The sequence below is a fragment of the Lepisma saccharinum genome, chromosome 14 (assembly GCF_977018435.1).
Source record: "Lepisma saccharinum chromosome 14, izLepSacc3.1, whole genome shotgun sequence".
Taxonomy (NCBI): domain Eukaryota; kingdom Metazoa; phylum Arthropoda; class Insecta; order Zygentoma; family Lepismatidae; genus Lepisma; species Lepisma saccharinum.
Window position 1 is genome coordinate 41,920,580 of NC_139242.1, and position 21,684 is coordinate 41,942,263.

At 36.6% G+C, this 21,684-nt stretch overlaps 1 protein-coding gene across 2 annotated transcripts in view; it reads right to left on the reverse strand.

Annotated features, from left to right (window-relative positions):
* Positions 1-7,584: 7,584 nt before the first annotated feature.
* LOC145998810 (calsyntenin-1-like) overlaps positions 7,585-21,684 on the reverse strand; it is a 69,948-nt gene continuing 55,848 nt past the window's right edge. Inside the window, exons 12-17 of one of the 2 annotated variants that reach the window (XM_083135446.1) lie at positions 19,530-19,729; positions 18,181-18,368; positions 16,988-17,104; positions 16,459-16,678; positions 13,907-14,079; positions 7,585-9,605 (exon numbers count right to left, since the gene is read on the reverse strand). In XM_083135446.1, coding sequence (XP_082991572.1) covers positions 9,447-9,605; positions 13,907-14,079; positions 16,459-16,678; positions 16,988-17,104; positions 18,181-18,368; positions 19,530-19,729 — 1,057 coding nt within the window. In that variant the 3' untranslated portion in view covers positions 7,585-9,446. Of the gene's footprint in view, positions 9,609-13,906; positions 14,080-16,458; positions 16,679-16,987; positions 17,105-18,180; positions 18,369-19,529; positions 19,730-21,684 lie in introns of both variants that reach the window. The other variant, XM_083135445.1, reaches the window with a different exon arrangement.

Consider the following 21,684-nt stretch of genomic DNA (forward strand, 5'->3'; position numbering starts at 1 on the left):
CCAAATGAAGATGCTCGATGCATTGTTTTGGTGTTAAACTACATTTGAAATCATAAAATATCATTGCTCGAAAGTGTTCATGAGAAATTTCAATTTCTGACACGAAACTACTACTTCAAACTGCTGTGAAAAATAAACGAATAGGCTTAAACAAACACTCAAATATAATTTAAACATAAAAAAGGTCTATTCTTCCGATTTTTATAATAGCGGAACACTAGCGCCACTGTTGGTGGTAGTTTGCAGAAACTTTTCCAGCAGCCCTCATATTGATGACTATTTTAAACAATTTCAAGCACTGGTATGGATATCTGTTCATAGTGGTATCGTCTCAGCCGTAATAAAAATTCAATTAAGGCGAGTGAAAGGGTCATGAAAGTTCAATGGGTGAGGGGTGTGTACAGAGTGGTCACAAAGAAGCTTACGCCCCTTTTATTTTCAACACTACGATGGTTGAATGTTTGATATGCACACATACCTGATAGTTTAAAGAGTCCGAAACATCGGTATGAAGACAGTCATTTTTGTAGCACAGCCAAATTCTGCACCATGTTCTGGCAGACACTGCATTGCAAGCATGTCATTACCTGAATAAGACCTTTCCCGGGGAGTGGATTTGAAGAGGTCCTGACATCCTTCAACAGGGTGGCTTCTCACCAGGAATTCCTTGAATTCCAGGAATTATGCATGCATTCTGTGTGAAGTTTTCTTCGTAGACGTAAAAAATTGCAACTTCTATTAATCCAAATCCCATTGAATTTATACATGCCCCGTGGTTTTATTTCTATCGGAAAAGAAAAAGAAAGGTGGCTGAAAAATAAAACAGAATTCTCTAAATCCGTTTACTTTGTTAGTGTCCTTTGCAGAACAATTTACCTGACAGATGGATGATTATTGCAAAATGAGATATATTGAAGTTCATTATGTAAATTGTAGTTTGAAATTCTTGTACAATTAACTATTTTTCATAGATGAGTATATACTGTAACATGTGTGACTTGTGTTTGTTGATGTATTTCATGTCTGAATATGCAAACATGGCATATGTAACCTCCACACCATAAATTTAATATTTTTAATATATACACTCTGCATTTAATCGAATTAAATTATTTTTTTGGAATACGATTGGAATCACACGCATCCTTTATGTTGTCAATATATTTGTGCGAGCGAGTGGGTGGATGGGTGGTGAGAGGCAGCAAAACGTAAAGTTGAAATAGTGAAAACATCTGTTTGTATTGTACCCTTGGATTTTTGGAAAGTTCACCTTGAAAACCGGGAATTATATTGAATTTTATCAGGGTCTTAGAGTGGCCACCCTGTTGAAGGATGTCAGAACCTCTTCCAATCCACTCCCCGGGAAAGGTCTTATTCAGGTAATGACACACTTGCAATGCAATGCAAAGTGTGCCAGAACGTGGTGCAGAATTCGGCTGTGCTACAAAAATAACTTGTCTCCATACCGATGTTCCCGGACTCTTTTAAACTATCAGGCACGTGACCAAATCAAGCATTCAACCATAGCCATTGTAATGTTGAAAATAGAGGAGGATATGCCCACTTTGTGAACACTGTACATCAGGTGAACTAGAGTGCTAAGTGCCTTGAAGCTGTCGTGGAAATATAAATACATACCAGATTTATTATTACTATTATTATTTGACATGACAGTCCAATATTGTACAACTGCTTTCTATCTGCTTTGTTTGCTTACCTTACAGTTCACCTTATTCCTCATCCTTTGTCCTGGCACCTTGATTTTGCCCACAAGATGAAAATTTCTGTAATTGTGATTTTAACGCATGAAAACCCAAGATGACCAATTCAGGTAATATCTTCTTTACTTATTCATGTGGATTAATGTTAAATTCGGATAAAATTAGCCAGTAATCTCCTAAGTATTTTAAATATACAAAAGTAAATAGTGTTAATGTAAAAAAAAATATTGTATTTGTTCACAATACTAAAAGAGACTGAGGAATGTTATTACACAAAATAATATTTAAGAATATTAGAATACCTTCGATAATCTTTTGACTACACCAGGGTATGCTCTCAACAACATGAAGGTGAGTAAGTAACAACGTGAGCGAGCATGTCCCCAGGCACGGTCAAATTTTGGTAAAATCCGAAAACTTATTTTTTAACAGCATTTTCTTCTTCCTATGCTTTTACCAAAATAACTTTGATAAATATGTATCAGAATCTTTGGGATTTTTTTTTATTACTAGATGCTGGTGGACACCCTACAAGGTGGTATCCAAAATTTTTAAGACTGGTACTCTCATCTGGTCAAAAACACAACTTGGACCTGTTGGTTTTCAGTAGCCTTGAAGTAGTTCTCTTCCACAGGTCCTAGCAAATCATCCATTTTTAAAATGCATTCTGAAGTTGTATTCTGTGAGGGTGTCCAGTACTGTCTGTGTTTCTGATTGGATTATCTTAATTATGTCAAACCAGCAGCCTTTCAACCTGATCTTCAGTCAGGAGAACAGAAAAAAAGTCTCATGATGAAGGGTAATAGATTGAGTGGGAGGTGACATTCATGTTATTTTTGGTCAAAAAGCCCATGGTGAACAAGGAAGTGAGAGATGGTGTTTTGTTATGATGCAAGAGCAAGTTCTTTTGTTGCCAAAGATTGAGGCTACCTTGGTTGGTTGATTTGGTGTTTTAAGTCCACTTTATGCACAGTAAGGCTAATTGGGACTGGACCTACAGTTTAAAGTGGGATCTGAACCACTTGTGCCTCCACCGGGTATCGAACCTGGGACCAATTGAGGCTACGTCTTTGCACATTTTCATGCAGCTGCTGCAAAACACCGCAGTGCTAGGTGGAATTGACTGTTTGCATGAATTCTTTGTGCACAATCCTCATGGTGTTACAGAAAGCAATGACCTTGCACCTGACTTTGTGCAACTGTTTATTTATTTATTTATTGTGAGTTTGTACTTTTCCATTGAGCAGATTGTTGCTTTGTCTCAGGGTTGTAACTGTAGTGCAGAATCATAAATCTGGCTCTCATCATCAGCGATTACCTTAGATAAGAAGATTGCATTGCCGGCAGGAACCTTATGAAGCTCCTTGCAGATATCAGCACAAAGCTGCTTCTGATCAACTGTCAGGATTCTTGGCACAAATTTGGCACTGACACAATGCAGGAACAATTCAGCAGTCAGAAGCTGTTGGCATGCAGTGGCGGCTGCTTAGTACGTGCTACCGTGCTATAGCTCGTTGCTAAATTTGTTTCAGTGAAAAGAAAAAAAGTAAATCTCACAGATTAAAGAAGTTTAATGAAACCCTAAAGTAAAATGAAACTTCTCATGTTAAGAGCCTCAACATTGACCAGTATTTCCTTCACGCTGTTGGGGCTATAAGGAATACCGTACCGTGCTAGAATCTCAACAGCACGTTTTCGCCTCGTTTTCCACTCCGTGCATGAATACTGTACACCCCCACCCCTCGTCCATTCGTCTCGAGAAAATCGTCTGCTAGCATGCTAGAGGAAAACTCAGCATGGGAAGTTTGCCATCTCAGGATAAGAAGAATGTCTATGACAACCTATTGCCTCTATCACAACAATGTTTTTTAATGTCATTTCCAAACTTTCTGTACGTTATTAGTGTAGACTTATGTAATGTTTTATCGTGTCGTATACATTAGCATCAGCTGGCGTGTGAAGTGGTGGTCATTGCTTTGAAGGATTAGCTTTTTGTTGTTTTTAGAAGTGAAAGTGAGTGTGTGTTAGTGCACCATGATTTCGGCGGATTCTTTGTTACAGCGTCCTTTCTGTTCAAGAACACTTGAAGAAAAGTTGGAAATAAAAGTGCTGGGACGGCTGTTTCCAGATTTGGATCTATCGCAAAATGCAAAGGGAGGTAAGAATGCTACATATAAAAGGCGATTTAATAGAAAATAGAGAGATTATATGATTCGCAAAGAGTACCATACCTGGGCTGAGTCTCGAACCTGGAACTTCGATGGCGAGATCAAAAGTTGACCACTTAACGCTCTCGGCCACCGAGCCAGCACATATGTGTATCTCATTGCATCGCGATTTTGTGTGTGTGTGGTTGAGGGGATCATTATATGTACATGAAAAAACAGCATCAGTTGTAGCACGCATCTTCGAAAAGTCTTGAGCCGCCGCTGCCATTCTTGGCACAAATTTGGCAGTGACACAATGTAGGAACAATTCAGCAGTCAGAAGCTGTTGGCATGTATACTATTCAATCAATGAGTCCCCTCCAAGTGATTGATGATTGAATGCAATCTTCCACCCTATTTTTGCAGTTGCAAAAAATAAGACAAGTTGGTGAAATTCAGCCAGTAGCCAAACTATAATTTATTCCCAATTTGCAGATTCTAATGTCAAACACTGCAGCAGTCATATTCATAGTTTCTCTGCCACTGATATAGATTGCACCAAATGGTGGGGTACATTGTCAACTCTACACCTCCAATCTTCATAGCACATTAATAACAATAAGAAAAAAAGAGAAGAAAATGATTTACTTGGAATTTCATGTGTGAAGAGCCATGTAATAAAGAGTTCCTGGGCTAAAACCCTAGTGGAGGCACATTGCACACTGGTTTGGATCCTACTTTAAACTGTAGGTCCAATCTGATCAGCATATCTGTACAAAAAGCAGACTTAAAAAAAATCAAACTGTGTAAAAAGTGCCTTAAGTTAGAACTATGTTTAAAAACAACATGATTTTGTAAGTTGCTGAAAGAGTTCTTGATTAACCTTTAGGAGCCCAAGGCCATTTTCACAGGTAACCAACCCCATTGCTGCTCAAGCTGATTTTGAGCAAAATGCAGTTTCAATTAAATGAGTGTAGATCGGAGGCTAATTGCCCTAGAGATATGAATGATATACCGTTCGTTGTACGTGGAATGAACAGGAGATTCAGACTATATAAAATTTATGCAAATTTGGCGTATATGTGGTGGGAGGGGGAAAGGAGAACCCACAAAATTTCGAGAAAAAATGGGAATTTCCCCCTCCCCTATGGAAAAAGTACATGAGTGTCGACGTGCACATGGAAATTATCACTGGCATGTAAGGAACACAAAAATATTTGCATTATTATCGTATGACCAATGTAATGTGAGTTGTATCCCGAAAAGGAATGGTCAGCATGCCCCTGATTCAAGCTTCAAAATGCAGTGTTACCTTCAAATGACTGTAGCTCAGAGGCTAATTGCCCTAGAGAGATGAATGATATATTGTTGTACGCGGAATGAATCACAGATTCAGACGATACAAAATGTATGCACATTCGGCATATATATGGAGGGGGGGATGGGGAATCCCCCCAAAAACTTTTTATTTAAAACACATTGGGGTTTTCCCCCCGCCCTTGAAAAAAAAAAGGACGGAAAACATTCTTTTTGACCTTGGGTACTGATAAACAAACTTCCTTCGAATGCAGTTTCCAGGGGTGAGGAAAACACATTGCTTTAGAACAACAAAGCTGGTCTTCCTTTGTCGGCAAAATTTTTCCCTTGAAAAAAAGACCAAAAAAGAAGTCTCCTTTTTCCCGCCATTTTCATGAAGAAAAAAGTACAATAATCATTTTTGTTAAATAAATCTGTTAACAATATGAAAAAAGAAAATCAGAATTCTAGCCAAAAATCGCGAAGTTATAACGTAAAAACTACGACCTTAACAAAGCATCTCGATCAAGACAATCGGGCACCTGAGGGTTACCTAAGAGCATCTCGATCGAGATGATCGGGCACCTAAAGGTTAATTGATCATTTATGAATTGTTGATTAAACAACAGAGCTTGTTACCCCCCGCCCCCTTCTTTTCTTTCATTCCTCTGAAATGCTCCAATAAGGGTTCAGTGGATCTAAATAAAATTACCGCTCACTGATGTTATTTCATTGGCTTTTGTTGCAACAAAATGCAGTTCTTACTGGAACTGTAATAGTCTCATTTTGAAAGTTCAATTATATTAACAACATGAATTAATGATTTAACGTAATAATAAATGTTATATCTTCAAATCATCTGTAAACTTTCCGTAAACAAGACACTGATTGCTGCTGCACAACATTCCAAAAAGTGGTATCTTGAACTTCATAAGGTCAGTTATTTTCATGTAAATTGTGTGTTCCAGTAAAGGAAGGGCTATCCATTGCAAAGATAGATGAAAATTATTCCTCTAGCAAGATCGCTTAACCCTCATGACTGATTTAAGAATGAATTCCAATAGCAGAGGAAAAAACTGAAAATGAATGGGTGGTTGCAAGTGAGGCCAAGTTCCAAGAATCACCTCCGAAGTAATGGACTTTGTGCATTGTTTTTGGCATTCCACAATTTTGTAAGTTTTCGAGTAATTTTGCTCAAGTAATAGGACATGCAATTATGCAGGAGGTCACTGGGACCTTTCTGTCATCTAGTTTGTTTAGTTATATTACTGCATTAGTCCTTAATCCAATGCACATTTGAGTTAACTTCAGCCAGTTGAAAATTATATTTTATGTAGTCGAAAACTTTTACAATAATATTTGCCGATAGCTGTTTGAAAATCTACAACTTTCTCATATTATTTCTGTTGCAAATAGTCCTTTGTGAGTGTTGAAACGAAAGTTTCTGAAGCTATTTGCTTTTTCACCTTGCTATATCTATGCAACATTACAACCATAGGATAAAATATGTTATAATTCTATGGTTTGTCGAACATTTTGAATGGTCTGCCCAGTCTTTCTACTGAATATTCCATGTTAAATTCTGGCTTGGTATGGTTGACCCTTCATCAGTTCCAGCTTATCATAATCTATCCTCGTGATGTATAATGCAAAAAAGTACAAAGTAGCTGCAATCTTCTGGAAATGAACAGAGGTTGAATCCTCTACTACGAGCAGTTGACAATTTGGTTGCAGCTTCTGGAAGTAGCAGCGATTCACAAACGCTACATTTTCTCATCAACTTTGAAAGTGGATGGCTCAATGTTATAAGTTATTGTGATGAAACTGATTTATATGTAGTAAAAATGTGCTAAATATGTAAATATATTTTTAGTTATTTCACCAAAATATGGAGTTTTATATGGACTTAAAATTGTAAACATTTACCTTTTTAATAAAATAAGACACTACGCAAGCTACATAAAATACAGTATGCTTACATTGACATTAACTATAAACAACACAAAATGTGTTATTGTCTGTTTCCAAAACAATAAATAACAAAATTTTGTGTGTTCGAACGTGAATTTCCTTCTTTTGTCTCATAAGATGGATTTATGTTGACTAAAACTGTGTTGAATATCACAAGAAATTTACCCTACTCTTTCGGTCACACGGGGACATGTAGTTATTGCGTGAATATGGAGTATATGTTGTCAAATGTTCTGAAATATGGAAATAATGTGTAAAAACTAAAATATGACCCAAAACATGTACAAATATGGAAAATAAAAACTTAATTTCTCGAGTCTATATGCCATGATGCACAAAAATAATACAAAATATAACTGATTTCAGCTGCATACATAAATACATATATGTATTTACATATGCAGTCCCTGATTATTGGCAAGGGAGATGCAAAAATAAAGCAGTAAAGATATTGGGTGTAGGCTTTATTAAACAACTGTGTTATGACATATTCCAAGACAGAGACCACAATTTTTATTATACTGTACAAACTTGTGCTGCAAAAGAATTATGTCTGCACTTAACCAATAGCTGCACCAAATACAAGATTCTCGCAAGATGAACAGCACTACACCCTGACAGCTCCAGCAGACTCAGTGTGCTTGTTATGAGATTTTTTTTTTCCTACTATGGTAATTTCCTGAGTTCTTTTACATATCCAAGGATATATTCAGTTTTCTCTTATTTTTAAACAAAAAAATCAAGGCTACCAGTGATTAAGTACAACAACACTTATGTTTTTTTCTCCGAGCCAAACGAGAAGACAAAGTTCCACTGCTTTAAAAGCAAAGGCGCTGCCTACTACATTTTTTTTTTGTCTCTTAAGCGAGGCACCATGTATTCTCTTTTGGCTTATACTGGATAAATTTATCTATGAACTACAGTCACAGTCACCTCATATTTATACAGTATGAAAGAAGTCAGGAAATATATATAAACATAAAACAAAAAAAAAGTGCACGCAATGGAATGTCCAGTAGACAGCGTTATGAAGGTACAATATGGAAATTAATGATAGTTACATTTCGAGCCAATTACAACAGACATCTTTTTATTTATTTATTATTTTTTTTGTTATGTATGATGAGAGGTCTATGACTAATTCTTCATTAGTAGGTTTAAAAATGTGATAATGTTTGAGAGTGCGTTATATTATTATATCCAAGCCTATCCTAACAGAAAAACAAAGCATTCTATGAACACTAATATCCCACACCCTAACACACGGATGTCTCCATCTTAATTTTTTTTTCTTAAAGTTATTTTCCACACGAGCCCGGTAGGAAAGGTTCGGATGGAAGATGGGTTAGGTACCCAGAATGTGAGAGAAGCAAAATGTGCAGGAGTGTTGAATCACATGTTTTGTCCATTTCTGCTCAACCAGCCCTCCCTCTCTCCGGAACTAATCACTGCATATTGCTATCAGAAAAAAGGAGGAAAAAAAAAGTAGTCCACAATAGTGTCAATATTGATAGGTAGTTTGTTGGTGATATGCATAAAACCTTATTTTTTTTTACTCTCTCTTAATTCAAGTTTCACTCAAACAAGGCCAATAGTTTTCTCTCTCGCTCACTCTCGTTCACTCTCTATACACATAAACAAACAATGGGATTATTATTGTTCATCCTGAAAAGCTGTCAAAAGAAATTTGATTACAAAAATAAAAGCGAGTTTTTTTCCCTTAACAAATGTAAAATAAATACAGGAAAAAAAGCAAATACTTGAACACATTGACTGCCAGCTCACGATTACCAAGACACATATGAAACACTGCCAGCATTATAAATTAAAAAGAGACCACCATGACAAGTTTAACCGATACAAAATATACAGCTGTTTGACATTAACATTTACAAGATCGATAATAACTAACTGTTCGGATTAACAGAAACAGAGAGATATGTCTCAATACAACAAACAGTAGATGTACGATGCTGCTTTTTTTTTTGTTCATACAGATATACTAAATAGTCAATACAAAATTACTCCGCGAGATATCATGTCAAACAATTCACAAGGGAGAAAAGAGGGGTCTAAAAACTGTCCCACATATGGCACTACTGTAAACTTGGACCCTCATTCGGTTAGGTTAACTTATATTGCCATCACATGATTACTAAGGTTGAATTTCACACAACGCCTTCTCACAATTAGAAGAATTAGTAAGGGATCAGTATATAATACATTTCTCGCATTATACAAAATAACTGTGCTCCACCTCTACATGCTTTACAGCACTTCAAATGATCACTGTGGCTGTACAATTAAGAACTTAGATGGACAAGGTGGAATTGTCCCACTCCAAATCTTTTGTCTTCCCCTCCTCTTCATCTGATGATTCCATCTCATCGTGAAAGCTTGAGCCATCATCTGATGAATCACCATCATCATCATCATCATCATGGGCTGGCTGAGCTTCTTGTGCTTCTAGCTGCTGCCAAGGAAAGACAAATAAAAAATGCAAATTGAGTTTTACTGTTCAACAGACCAAGTTACAAGAATGGCAAATAAGTGATTGAGTTATGGAAATTTATGATTAAAACAGCAATAATTCATAACTGAAAAGTAAAATAATATGCATGTAACAAAAAGCTGAACTCCACAACTTTCAGGAATTCATTTAAATGTGAATGTTACATTAGTTTCACATACAAATTTATACAATGGCTATGTACGAGGGGGTATCGTAAAGTTTTGACAATCACCATGAAGTTTTTTAGCTATAAGCGTGAATTTTTGTCAGTAAACTTATGAAACCCTATGTAGGTAATTGTGCAAAAACCAAGTGATTGTGTTTTGTTTTTTTTGTTTTGTTTTTTTCAGAAATTGCATGAGTTAAGAGGAAAGTGTGAGATGGATAAAATTGAAGCCCGAAGTGTGATAAAGTTCCTGCATTTGAAGGGGAATAATGTCTGGCAGATCCATGATGAAATGAAAGCTGTCTATGGTGATGACTGCCCATCATATGAGACTATTGCGAGGTGGAAAAGGAATTTCCAAACTGGACACATGTCACTGACAGACGAGCCAAGAAGTGGGAGACTGTCATGCACAGACGATGCTGTCAATGTGAAGAAAGTGGAGTGTCTTATCCTGGAAGATCGACGTGCAACCAATAATGAACGAAACGGGGCTTAGTTATGGTAGTGTGTCAAAAATAATTCACGAAGAATTGCACATGACAAAGGTGTCTGCATGCTGGGTTCCACGCTTGCTGACTCCTTTTCAAAAACACACGGTGCGAACTTTTGAGGCAGATGTTGACCCTTTTGGAGCAGGATGAAGATGATTTCTTTGGTTGTCTGGTAACCATGGACGAATATTGGGTCTACCAGTACGATCCAGAAACCAAAACCAGGAGCAAGGAGTGGAAGCACTACCATTCCTCCCAACCCAAGAAGGCAAAGGTGCAGAAGTCAGCAGGGAAGGTTATGCTCTGTTTTCTGGGATTGTCGCGGGGTCGTATTCACAGACTACCTTGCGAAAGGTCAGACCATCACTGGCGACTACTACTGCACACTTCTGGACAATTTGCAAAGTGCTCTGAAAGAAAAATGGCGCGGCATGCTCACGAAAGGCGTTCGTCTCCTGGCTGATAATGCACCCGCTCACTCTTCACAAGTTGCGATCGAGAAGGCAAGGCAATGTGGCTATGAAATCTTGCCGCATCCACCCTATTCTCCTGATCTTGCACCAAGTGACTTTTTCTTATTCCCTGAAATGAAAAAACCGCTGTGGGGTCGGCGATTTGACACCACAGATGATGTCATCATGAAGGTTGAGCAATGGTTTTCGTCGCAATCCAGGGAGTTCTACAACGAGGACCTTCGGAAGGTCAAGAAACTATGGGAGAAATGTGTGGCTATGGATGGTTACTATGTAGAGAAGTCCTAAGTCCCTCAATATAAAACACCAATTCTATCTCGTTTAGAACAGGGTGATTGTCAAAACTTTACACGATACCCCCTTGTATGTATCCACAGGTTTGAACACTTAAATTGGCAATGCAAGTAATAAGAGTATTCAGGAGTCTGCCAAACTTCAAATCTTAATGCTTTGATTTGGTCATAGGCCAATAACAGATCTACATTTGTTATGTTGAGATCTGTTGAATACAGGGATTACTGAATCATTGATTGTAAACTACTAGGAGGTGCATTGATGGATGATTATTGCTTCTCAAAATAGTGACCAGGCTATCTGATGCCTATGTTGTGGGGGTGAAATCAACATGAAGACATGACTTTGGAAAAGATAATTCTTGCAGGCAACTGCAGGGTGTAATCAACCATTCACAAGCCACTGAAAACATCTCCATGAGCTACCAACAAAGTTAAAGATGTTACACATAAAATTTTAATGTGACAATTTTTATCTTTCTGTCTGTCTATTAAATTAATTATTAATGTCAAAAATATTTTTTTTTACAGCTGAAGTTTTTTATGAACTAAGAACTTATAAAAAATTCAATTCACCCTTGGTAGCTCGATATGTATTTTCAAATGTGGGAAGCAGCACCATGGCTCAGGGAGTTGAATTGGGTGATCATCTCTAGTCCAATAAATGTATATTTTAGAGAGAAATGTGTTAGTATGCTCATGTTCCAGAAGAACATAAACTTAAATTTCCTACCTTTTTCACTGAACTTCATTTACTCTTACCTACAATCTGAATTTTGGTGATGTCATGATTCACCGATTCACTAATGGCAGTGCACACAAAAGCAAAGAACACAACTGGGAAGTAGGAATACAATATGTGCATTGTCGATGGGTGAAGTGTGTAACCTGGCATTAAATTTAAACGGTTCAACTTACAAATTTTACACTGACTCAAAAATACAATCATGGAACTATGAATGAAGTGATGCTATGTCAGAGCACTTGCGTACAATTTGCTTATAATCAAGGAGTCATAGGATTAATTCCTGGTGGAGATTTACACTTCATTTACATTAAAATATAATTTTACATACAAGAACGGATGAGCATTAACTTTCATGTGGACTGTGCCTGTGAGGGATCAAGAACATGAATATAACAAGTTTGTTATCACATGGATGAAAGTTTGAGAAGGATAAGAGTGGAACATAATTGTGAGATATGGATGTTCACTGAATCTGCTTAATTGAGAATACTAAAGTAGAAATGTATAAGTATTCTGAAATCTTATTTCAAGGATTATTAAGAAAGGGCAATATACAGAGCCACGCCACCTCGAACGCAAGTTGGCCACCTAGTGACCATGAAGGTAGAGGTATCAGTTTATCAGCACCAGTCGTATGGGCTGTGTATGAACATTCTGCTACTAGTTAAACGCCGTTATGTTCAACTTCTCACACTTTCAAAATGGCATGAACATTGGAGTGCACCTAGCTGGAACCTCAGTGATGGAAACAGCCAACCTTGTGGTGTTTGTAAGGAGCACTGTGTCAACTGTGATGACAGCCTACAGTGAAGAAGGTAAGGCATCATTTTTAAATAATACAGTGGGTAAAAATTGAAGCTCACAAACAGAGATAGGCAGGTGTTGAAGTGGTTAGTGGCCCAAAAGCACAAGACAACCCTGTCTCAGATAACCTTTGAAATGAACTCCCATCTCCAGGACCTTGTACAACCAAAACTATCCCACGGGAATTCCATACTGATAAGATTCACAGCAGAGTGGCCATTCCAAAACCATTGGTGACACCACGTAATGCTGTGAAGTGTTGAAAATGTTGCTGAGGTCACAAAGGCTGGATGCAACAACAGTGGGGATAGGTCATCTGGTCTGAAGAATCAGCATTCACATTATTCTAGACCACCGGGCATGTTTGGGTGTGAAGAACACCTGCAGAAGCCTTTCATGTTGACTGCCTCCTTCCTGCTGTTAAACATGGAGGGGTTTCTGTGATGGTGTGGAGAGTGATATTTTGGTGTGGTCCTTGACCACTTGTAGTCCTCCATGGGGGAATCAGAACAGAGGAATATTGGAGCATTCTGTGCGAACATCTCGATCCTATGATCCCAACTGTGTTCCCTGGCAAATGCCCTGCGTTTCAAGATGACAGTGCCCCATTCAAACTCCTCAAAGCATGGTTCAATGAGCACGAAGATGAAGTGTAACATCTCATCTGGCCTCCTCAGTTGCCTGATCTTAACATAATTGAACATTTGTGGAGTATTTTGGAGGCCAAAGTGGATACTACGTTTCCACCTCCAGCCATACTTTCTGAACTAGAGACAGCTTTGCATGAGGAATGGATGTGTATTGTCTTGAACATTGTGCATGACCTGCATTTGTACACCCCATGTCGGATGCATGCTGTAATTTCAGCCAAGGGTGGGTCAACTTCCTATGAATGAAGATTTTTGTCTTATCAGGTGTTCATATTTTTTTGTCCAGCACTTGTATCTTGAATTCGCTAAATTAGTACTATAGGAGGCAGAATGCATGGGAAGGAAAGTTCTTAGGAAGATCTTTCAAACGGTGGTACACAATGGAAAATGGTGAACACAAACATCACCCTATGCCCAATCTGGTAATGGAAGTTAAAATGTACATAAAATGGGTTGGGCATGTGGAAAGGAGCGAGGTGATGGAAACAGAAGTCTGATCACCACTGAAACTAACGTTTTTCAAGGGATCACACTCTGGGGTAAAGTAAGATATCTTGATTGGCAAGGTGAATTTTCTCATTAAATTCATCATAGTAGTTTTGCACAAGGCTCATGGAAATTTCATACTCACTTCCATGGGATTGACTGTGATGGTAAGAGCAGAATCATCCCATGCCATCTCGGTGTCAGCAATTTCCTCCTGCTGGGCTCTTTGGTGAGCGGCTCGAATCCTGATGACTCCCAGAACAATCATGAAGATCAGGAATCCCACACACACCACAATGATGATTGTTACAGCATGACCTAGAAAGCAAAGATATTTGTTATCAGTTATATGCTCTTCAAAAATGATCTTGGAAAGTTATTAAATTGGGAAAAGAGGCAGTAAAAAGCAGACAGTATAATAGAATAAAACAGGCAATGAACAAAGCTATGGAAACTACAGAGGTATTACGATGGGGCAGATTAATCGACACACTATCAGTATCAGCTGATACAGGCAGGCATATTGGTGTATCGGTAAAATTGTTGATAATTTTAAATTTTATCAATCAATATATCTATAAATATCTTATAATTTAGTGCAACATTCTGCCATTTTGTTATAATTTTTATGGATATAACATATAATCTCAATTCCCTACTTTTTGAAAAGAAAATATCTAAATATGCAGCTTTTTTTGTACTTAAGTGGTCTTGTAAGATTAGGGTTACCAGATCGCTGTAAGGAAAATGTAGAATATGCTGTCCCAAAATGTAGGACATTAAGTTAAAATGTAGGACACAAAACATTCTCAATAAATAATACATATTTCTATAGAGCACGTTAGAAAGTAGTTGAAAAATTACACTTTTCAGTTTTAAAAATATGAATTCTTAATGAAATTTTAAATGCAAAATTTCAAGACTTGCAATCATACTAATCAATGTACCTCTTACTACATGATTTAAGTGGTACTTCTCTGAGGAGACAAATTTTTATCAAAATTTCAGGTTTAGTCAAACTATATTTATGTTAGAGTGGACAGTCAAACTCTTTGAAATTATAGGGACCAGTAACAGACATTTTACAGACTTTATGAAAAAATAATTTCTCTCGTTAGTCTGTTGGCCTGATGGTAATAAAAGTACTCTCTGAGCATTTGAATTATGACCTGTACTGTTAAACAAATATTCAGCAATTACCGTAATTTAAAATTCGAGAAGTTTCATCTTGGGTAGTCTTTAGTTCAATAACAGGGTGTCTACCAAAATAACACATCCAGAATTCTTGACTTTTTCTGGACTTTTCTAGACCTTTTTCCCATCTTTCTTAACATTTATTTATCCTACCCCTACTTAGGTAAAATTGGAAATTAGTAATTAAGAAAATAAATATTTATTTATTGAAAACCCCTACCAAAGGGCCAATTAAGATGAAAACTGAAGCTGAATTTAAGAAGAGAATTAGATCTGCTTTCTCGTATTAATGCATCCTGAACTGTGTTTGGCAGACGAGCAAGGCTTTGGCATCTGGATTCAAGCCAGTATAATCTTATGTGGGGCTTGTGTTGGTTGTCCCTATATGTTTGTGACTGTCCCTTCATCCATCTTACCTTACCGCCATTCATTATCATTTTCGCGATTAACCAAAGGGACAGAAAAAAGTTAAGAAAAATAAACTAAATCAACCAATCAGTCATTATGATAGCAAAAATTCTTGACTTCTTGACCTATTTGTTGATTTCTTTACTTTTTCTTGACTATCATGACTTTCTTAACTGGTAGACAGACACATTGAATAACTTTGTTCTCTATACCCCTGCTTTACAATCAAATTATATTGAATAAGAATGGCAACACCTTGTTCCATCAGTATAATCCCTAAGGCAAGAGATTCTGCTCAGGCATTGAACAGTGACACCAGAAAGTGGTCCCAAAACTTTGTTCATTAAGTGCTTCCGTTTTTCCGTATTTTTAATAGTAGACAAACTTTTTTCTTTTTGGGCAATGACTGAATCAAAATAAATTTCAGTATTGAGTTTGGAAGTGCAGTCCATAGACTTGTAACTTGCATGATTTTTTTCTGTTACCTACTTTCCTAATTAATATTATGTGACGCTCAAAATGTAGGACATTTATGATATTTTTCAAATTCCTCCCGGACGCCGGACATAAGGATAAAATGTAAGACATGTCCGGAAAAATCCGGACGTCTGGTAACCCTATGTAAGATACGTTTATTAAGGAGGTCAATGAACCATCACCATCCAGGTTCTTCAAGGACCGTTTGGAATTTTATATTGGATTGGTAGAATATCTGTAAATTTTATATCGGTACTTTATCAGTAGTAGCCAAAAATTTCATATTGGTCCATCCCTACTAAATATTGATATCTTCCTTTCAGAACTGATTAATATAACCCAAAGAACAGATGAATAAGTCTTCTGCATGAAATGGACATTACTATGAAGTAAGCCTGTGCCTAAAGAAATAGGAAATATCACGAATAGGGGATAGAGGTGTTTATGTATAAAGTAGACCATAAATGTCAGAACACTAAGAAACAAACTCATGCAGGCACAGCTAATGATTTACTACTGACAAGAAAAAATGCAACAAAATATGTCAGTAGAAAAATAGTAATGAAAAACTTATGCATAGAAAGGTATAAAGATGTGGAAAACAATCAGTTTGCTTACTTCCTCCTGCTACAGCAGCTGCTTGCGCTGACTCCTGCAGGCTGGAACCAAGGTAGACATCACTCAATGTCTGTGCTGGACGAAGCTCTGCATGGTGACGATCTACTTGTGCATGTGCTGGTTGAACGGGTGGGGCTGCTGCTCCAGCGTGGTTTTCGCTCTTTGGTCCAGTCCACTTGGAATCAGTTTTCTTGGGGGCTCTTGGATGGATTACTGTCAACTGCAAGAGTAACATCATTTGTGATAAACAATCCATGGAATTTTTCATACAGCATGCATGCGATGTTCTGAATTTGACAAAATATCGTACGATAGGATAACCATCATGATTAGGACTGAAATCCACAACCACATTCAATGTCTGAGGTTTAATGAATGTGGAACGTCAACAAGATGACATTATTTTAGGAACAAAGCACTACACTGAAATATATTCTCTTCCATTTTGAGACTAAATATGTAAAATCATACATTACATTTCTTCAATATTTTATTAATAAAGTAAATAAGAGTTTATATGATGACTTACTGTCTGAACATATTCATTGCTCATAAACCTTCCATTAAGTTCAGAGCAAACCAATTTGAAGACACGGTTCAGATAATAAGCTGGCTTTCGGTTTGTATACTGCACTTGCCGAAGAACCTATGGAGAGAGGAAAGAAAATATGAATTGACTCAATATAAAATAATGTTACATGCTATAAAGCTATTGTGCAATTTCAAGTGTCAATAAGATATATATGTTGGTTAGCGAGCCTTGATAATTTCAAATTGTCAAAGACAAGGCATTCTTGGAAAAATTAGAATAAACATCTGATTATGGTATGACCTATTTTCTCACTCCAAGTTTTCCAAAATAAGTTAAAAATTATACAGCATGTTCTGCTTAGAGGGGTCGAGAAATAATTGATAATTTGAAATGTAAACAATGGTTTATAAACACACCTTTTTATATACCTTGATGTAGAAACTTTCCCAAGTTTAGGAAAAAGGTCAATGCAACTTGATGTGTGACCCTTGAGTTGCCCTGCAGACATCTAAATGGTCCACATTCTTACTGTCACGTCATGTGTCTGTTGCTCTACTGAATAGCGTCAGGCTTGTTCCCGCATTACATATTGGCACACATGCACAAGCACGTGTATTCACTCTGCCCCTCCACTCCCCTTTGAGAGTTTCTGAATCTTGTGAAATGAAAGTCATAAAAATATCTTCTTTTGTTTTTAAATGGTGAGCATTTATTTCTCGATCTCTCTAGTGTAAGGGGGAACACGCTGTATGTTTTGATAGTAATTTCTACCAAAGCATACTTTTACTATCAAATAGATTTTTTCCAGCCTGGCACTTCAATTTGTCAGGTTTTGAAAATGTTTGAGCCATAACATTTGTACAAAATCTAATCAGAGTGAAATCACTGACAGAAATTCAACAAATTTGAATTTCAGTGTAAAAACTGACTCATATATCAAGTAAATATATTAGTAATTTCATAGATAACAGAAGACTATACAGTATATGTTCAGGCTTTTAAAAAATAAGCCCTAAACGGTTATGAAAAGCACAGTGAAGTATGGGCAGAAATAGGCATGCTTGATGTGCCTCAGACTTGTTTGAACCTACTGTAAAAGTCAATGAAGGGTTGTTATCTGGGTACGATAAAAATTAAATTATGCACACAGTACACTGCTTAGTGAAACCATTACATTTAATTATCCTCACCTGCTCATAGTTGTAAATCATGTCAGCACCAGAAACGACCACTCCATCTTTGTTAACCTTTCCTACAATGCCAAACTGAGTCATCATGTTCTCAGGCATTGTTACTGTCTCATGATCTGGGTTCAGAGGTGGATACACTGACACTGTACATGAATCCAATTTCTTTTCAATCACACTCATTGGTTCACCTGTCAAATACAAACACAGATAAATACTCATTACATACAAGAAACTATCTTGGCATACATGTGAACATCTCACCATACTTCATTATCTTAAATTAAATCTTGTGGTCAATTCCGGGCGCCACAAGAAAAGGTAGCAAAACCTTTTGCAAGTTCAAAATTAACATGTGGAAATTTGACTGAATGTGCAACAATTGACTTCCATCTTTCTCAGAACAGAATGATCATCCAGAAAGGTACTATTACATATATTTTGATGGAACAAAAACTATAGTGGAAAACTCAATGTTATGGTTTTCAGGGGACCAAGGTGAAAAAACTTAAACCAGGAACATACACTTAGGGTTCCATTGTTCATCTTTTCTATCGAAAGGAAACTTAACAGTAATAATAATTTTTAACAAAATGTAATTGGCAAAGAAGTAGTCGAAAGAAAAACAGCTTTTCCATTGTGTAGTATATATCAAATTATTTCCATTCTCTCAACTTGTTTACTTTTCAAAAGCCATGTTACCATTATACTCTTATAACCACGATGAGTATGTGACTGGTCAGGTCACCTTCATTAAATTTATGCTGAAACTGTGGCCTGCACTTGAAGAAACTGTGCCGGCATCCGTGGCAGTGGTTAGCACATCACTCTATGACGCCAGGGGTCCCAGGTTAAAATCCTGGCCTGGGCATGGGTGTTTGCGAGTGTCAATTCATCAATTTCATCATTCATCCCATCTTCACAATTAGTCAAAAATGGCAGAAAAACGAAGTCAAACAAACCAAACAAGTCGATAATTCAATTCAAAAAACTGCTTTGATATTTCAAATTCTGAAAAATTACATCTCTTTAGAATTCCTTCTGGAGCATTCAAGTGAATTTTTGTGTGGTTTGCTTTTGCTTGTGATAGAAAATAGATATCTGTGATAGAAAATAAGCTTACAGTGCCACAAAACTATTGCAGATATCTACCTAGGTACACAAAAAACTACACAACGATTCATGTGAATGCTCTGGAAGAAATTCTAGACAGAAGTTATTTTTCAGAATTTGGAAATCATAGTGTTTTTTCAAAAGGAGAGGATTTTTTTAAAAATACTTTTCTGTCACAGACCATGGCATTAAAGTATAATTATACAGACAGTAAGAAAGAGGGTATATGTATTTCATACCATTTTTCCATTCTTCTTCTTCCTTGTCTGTGCCCACTGTGATGCGAACATCTGTGAATATCCTGACTCCCATTCGGAAATCTTCATACTCCCTAGCAATGTTGTTGGTACCATTGATGTCAATGGTTGGCTGTTGGGGCTGAAGAACCATTATGTAGCTTTCCACTGCTGGGACCTTCACAGCACGGCCTCTGTCACAGCTATTGAATGAGAAACATCTACTATTAACTTTATTAAAAATGCATAGACTGGCAACTAAGTGGTACTCAGGGTACAAATTTTCCTGATTTTTTCTGGTATTTCTGAATATCTTTAATATTTATGTAGATGTATGCAAAAGAAAATATGCAATCTGAACAGCAAGACAAACTTAGGAGCTTTATTATAAAATTGTGGTCTCTGTCATGGAATATGTCTAACACAGTTGTTTAATAATTGGTTTTATGAAGAATAATGCTTTTATAGTAAATGTTATGTTTTTGTTGTAAATATTTATTTTTACAAAAATGCCTTTTACCAGAATTTGAACATGACTAGTTATTACTACAAATTACCATAGTGAATAGATATGTAATTATGCAAAAAAAAAAAAAAAAGTTTTTCTAAGAAACGTACAATGCAGGAAAATGCAAAATCAATGAAAATCTAAGAATATGTTGACTTATTGAAGCAATGAAAATAATATGTAAAGCACAGAACAAAATCTGGGAACATGAAAATCCATCTTACATGTCTTCTAACTATACTGATATTTTGCAAATCTTTATATTGGATTGTTTATATTCTATTATTCTTCATGCTGATGGATTGACTTTAAGAAAAACTGAGAAAGAAAGACATTTTAAAAAAAATCATAAGCTATATAAATATCTGTCCACATGTTATTAATTTAAAACTCACATGTACAAATATTTATCCAGTGGAAACTCAATTTTTATGTTCGACATGGAAAACTTAAAATTTAAAACATTTAGCTTTATTGGAACCATGAAGATTGAATGTATAAATACAGGAAAATGGAAAATGTGGGAATGTAAAATCAGGGTTCCAATGAATATATTTAATTAAATATAAAAGGCAATCTGACTTGCTGGGATATAAGAAGTGATATGCACAAGCTATTCTACAGCCCTTGCCCATATTATTACACACACCGCATTTTTTTTTAAAAATAAGTGTTTTGAAGGGAAAAATTATACAAAATTGACCATTAGTTATCTGAAAAGTTTCCTGTACGTTATTTGAACCCTGGCAAATACGAGTAATACGTACAAATGCACTTTCTTGCACAACATTGATAACAATAATTGTAATACAGGGTGAGCAAAAGGTAAGTGTGCACCTATACTATGCTTCATTACGCAAAGAAAAACTTCCATTTCTTGATGGTTGTTGATACATAAGGACATGGACAGTTTGTTCTTAAGACACTCACTGTTGTCAGTCACTCATTGCCGTTTCTTCAGTTGTTTCTTTGGAGTGTAATCTTGTGAGGCGCGGAACTGTATTAGCAATGGTTAGTCTCTGAAACACTGGAATACTCAACATGCTTGACGTGGTCTCTTTCTTCCAAGATTTTGCACTCCTGTTATTTTGTAGGGGTGTAAATGTAAGTGCTTTTTCAGTGCAGTTCTTACACTGCCGTACGACACACTGACTTGCTGTGACAATTTACGAATTGACTTCTTTGAGCTTTGCTCTATTCTAATCGAAATGTCCTGTAATTTGTCCTTTGTTAGAACTCGTGACCTGCCTGATTTCGGTGCATTCTTCACTTATCCCGTTCTCTGAAACACTGGCAATACTCAACACACTTGACGTGGTCTCTTTCTTCCAAGATTTTGCACTCCTGTTATTTTGTAGGGGTGTAAATGTAAGTGCTTTTTCAGTGCAGTTCTTACACTGCCGTATGACACACTCACTTGTGTGACAATTTACGAATTGACTTCTTTGGGCTTTGCTCTATTCTAATCGAAATGTCCTGTAATTTGTCCTCTGTTAGAACTCGTGACCTGCCTGATTTTGGCGCATTCTTCACTTATCCCATTCTGCGAAATTTATCGATCAACCACCGCACTGCATTACCATGTGGTAGATCTGTATCAGGAAACTTATCCATAAACTTATTTTGCACTTCTTCCGTATATACACCTCC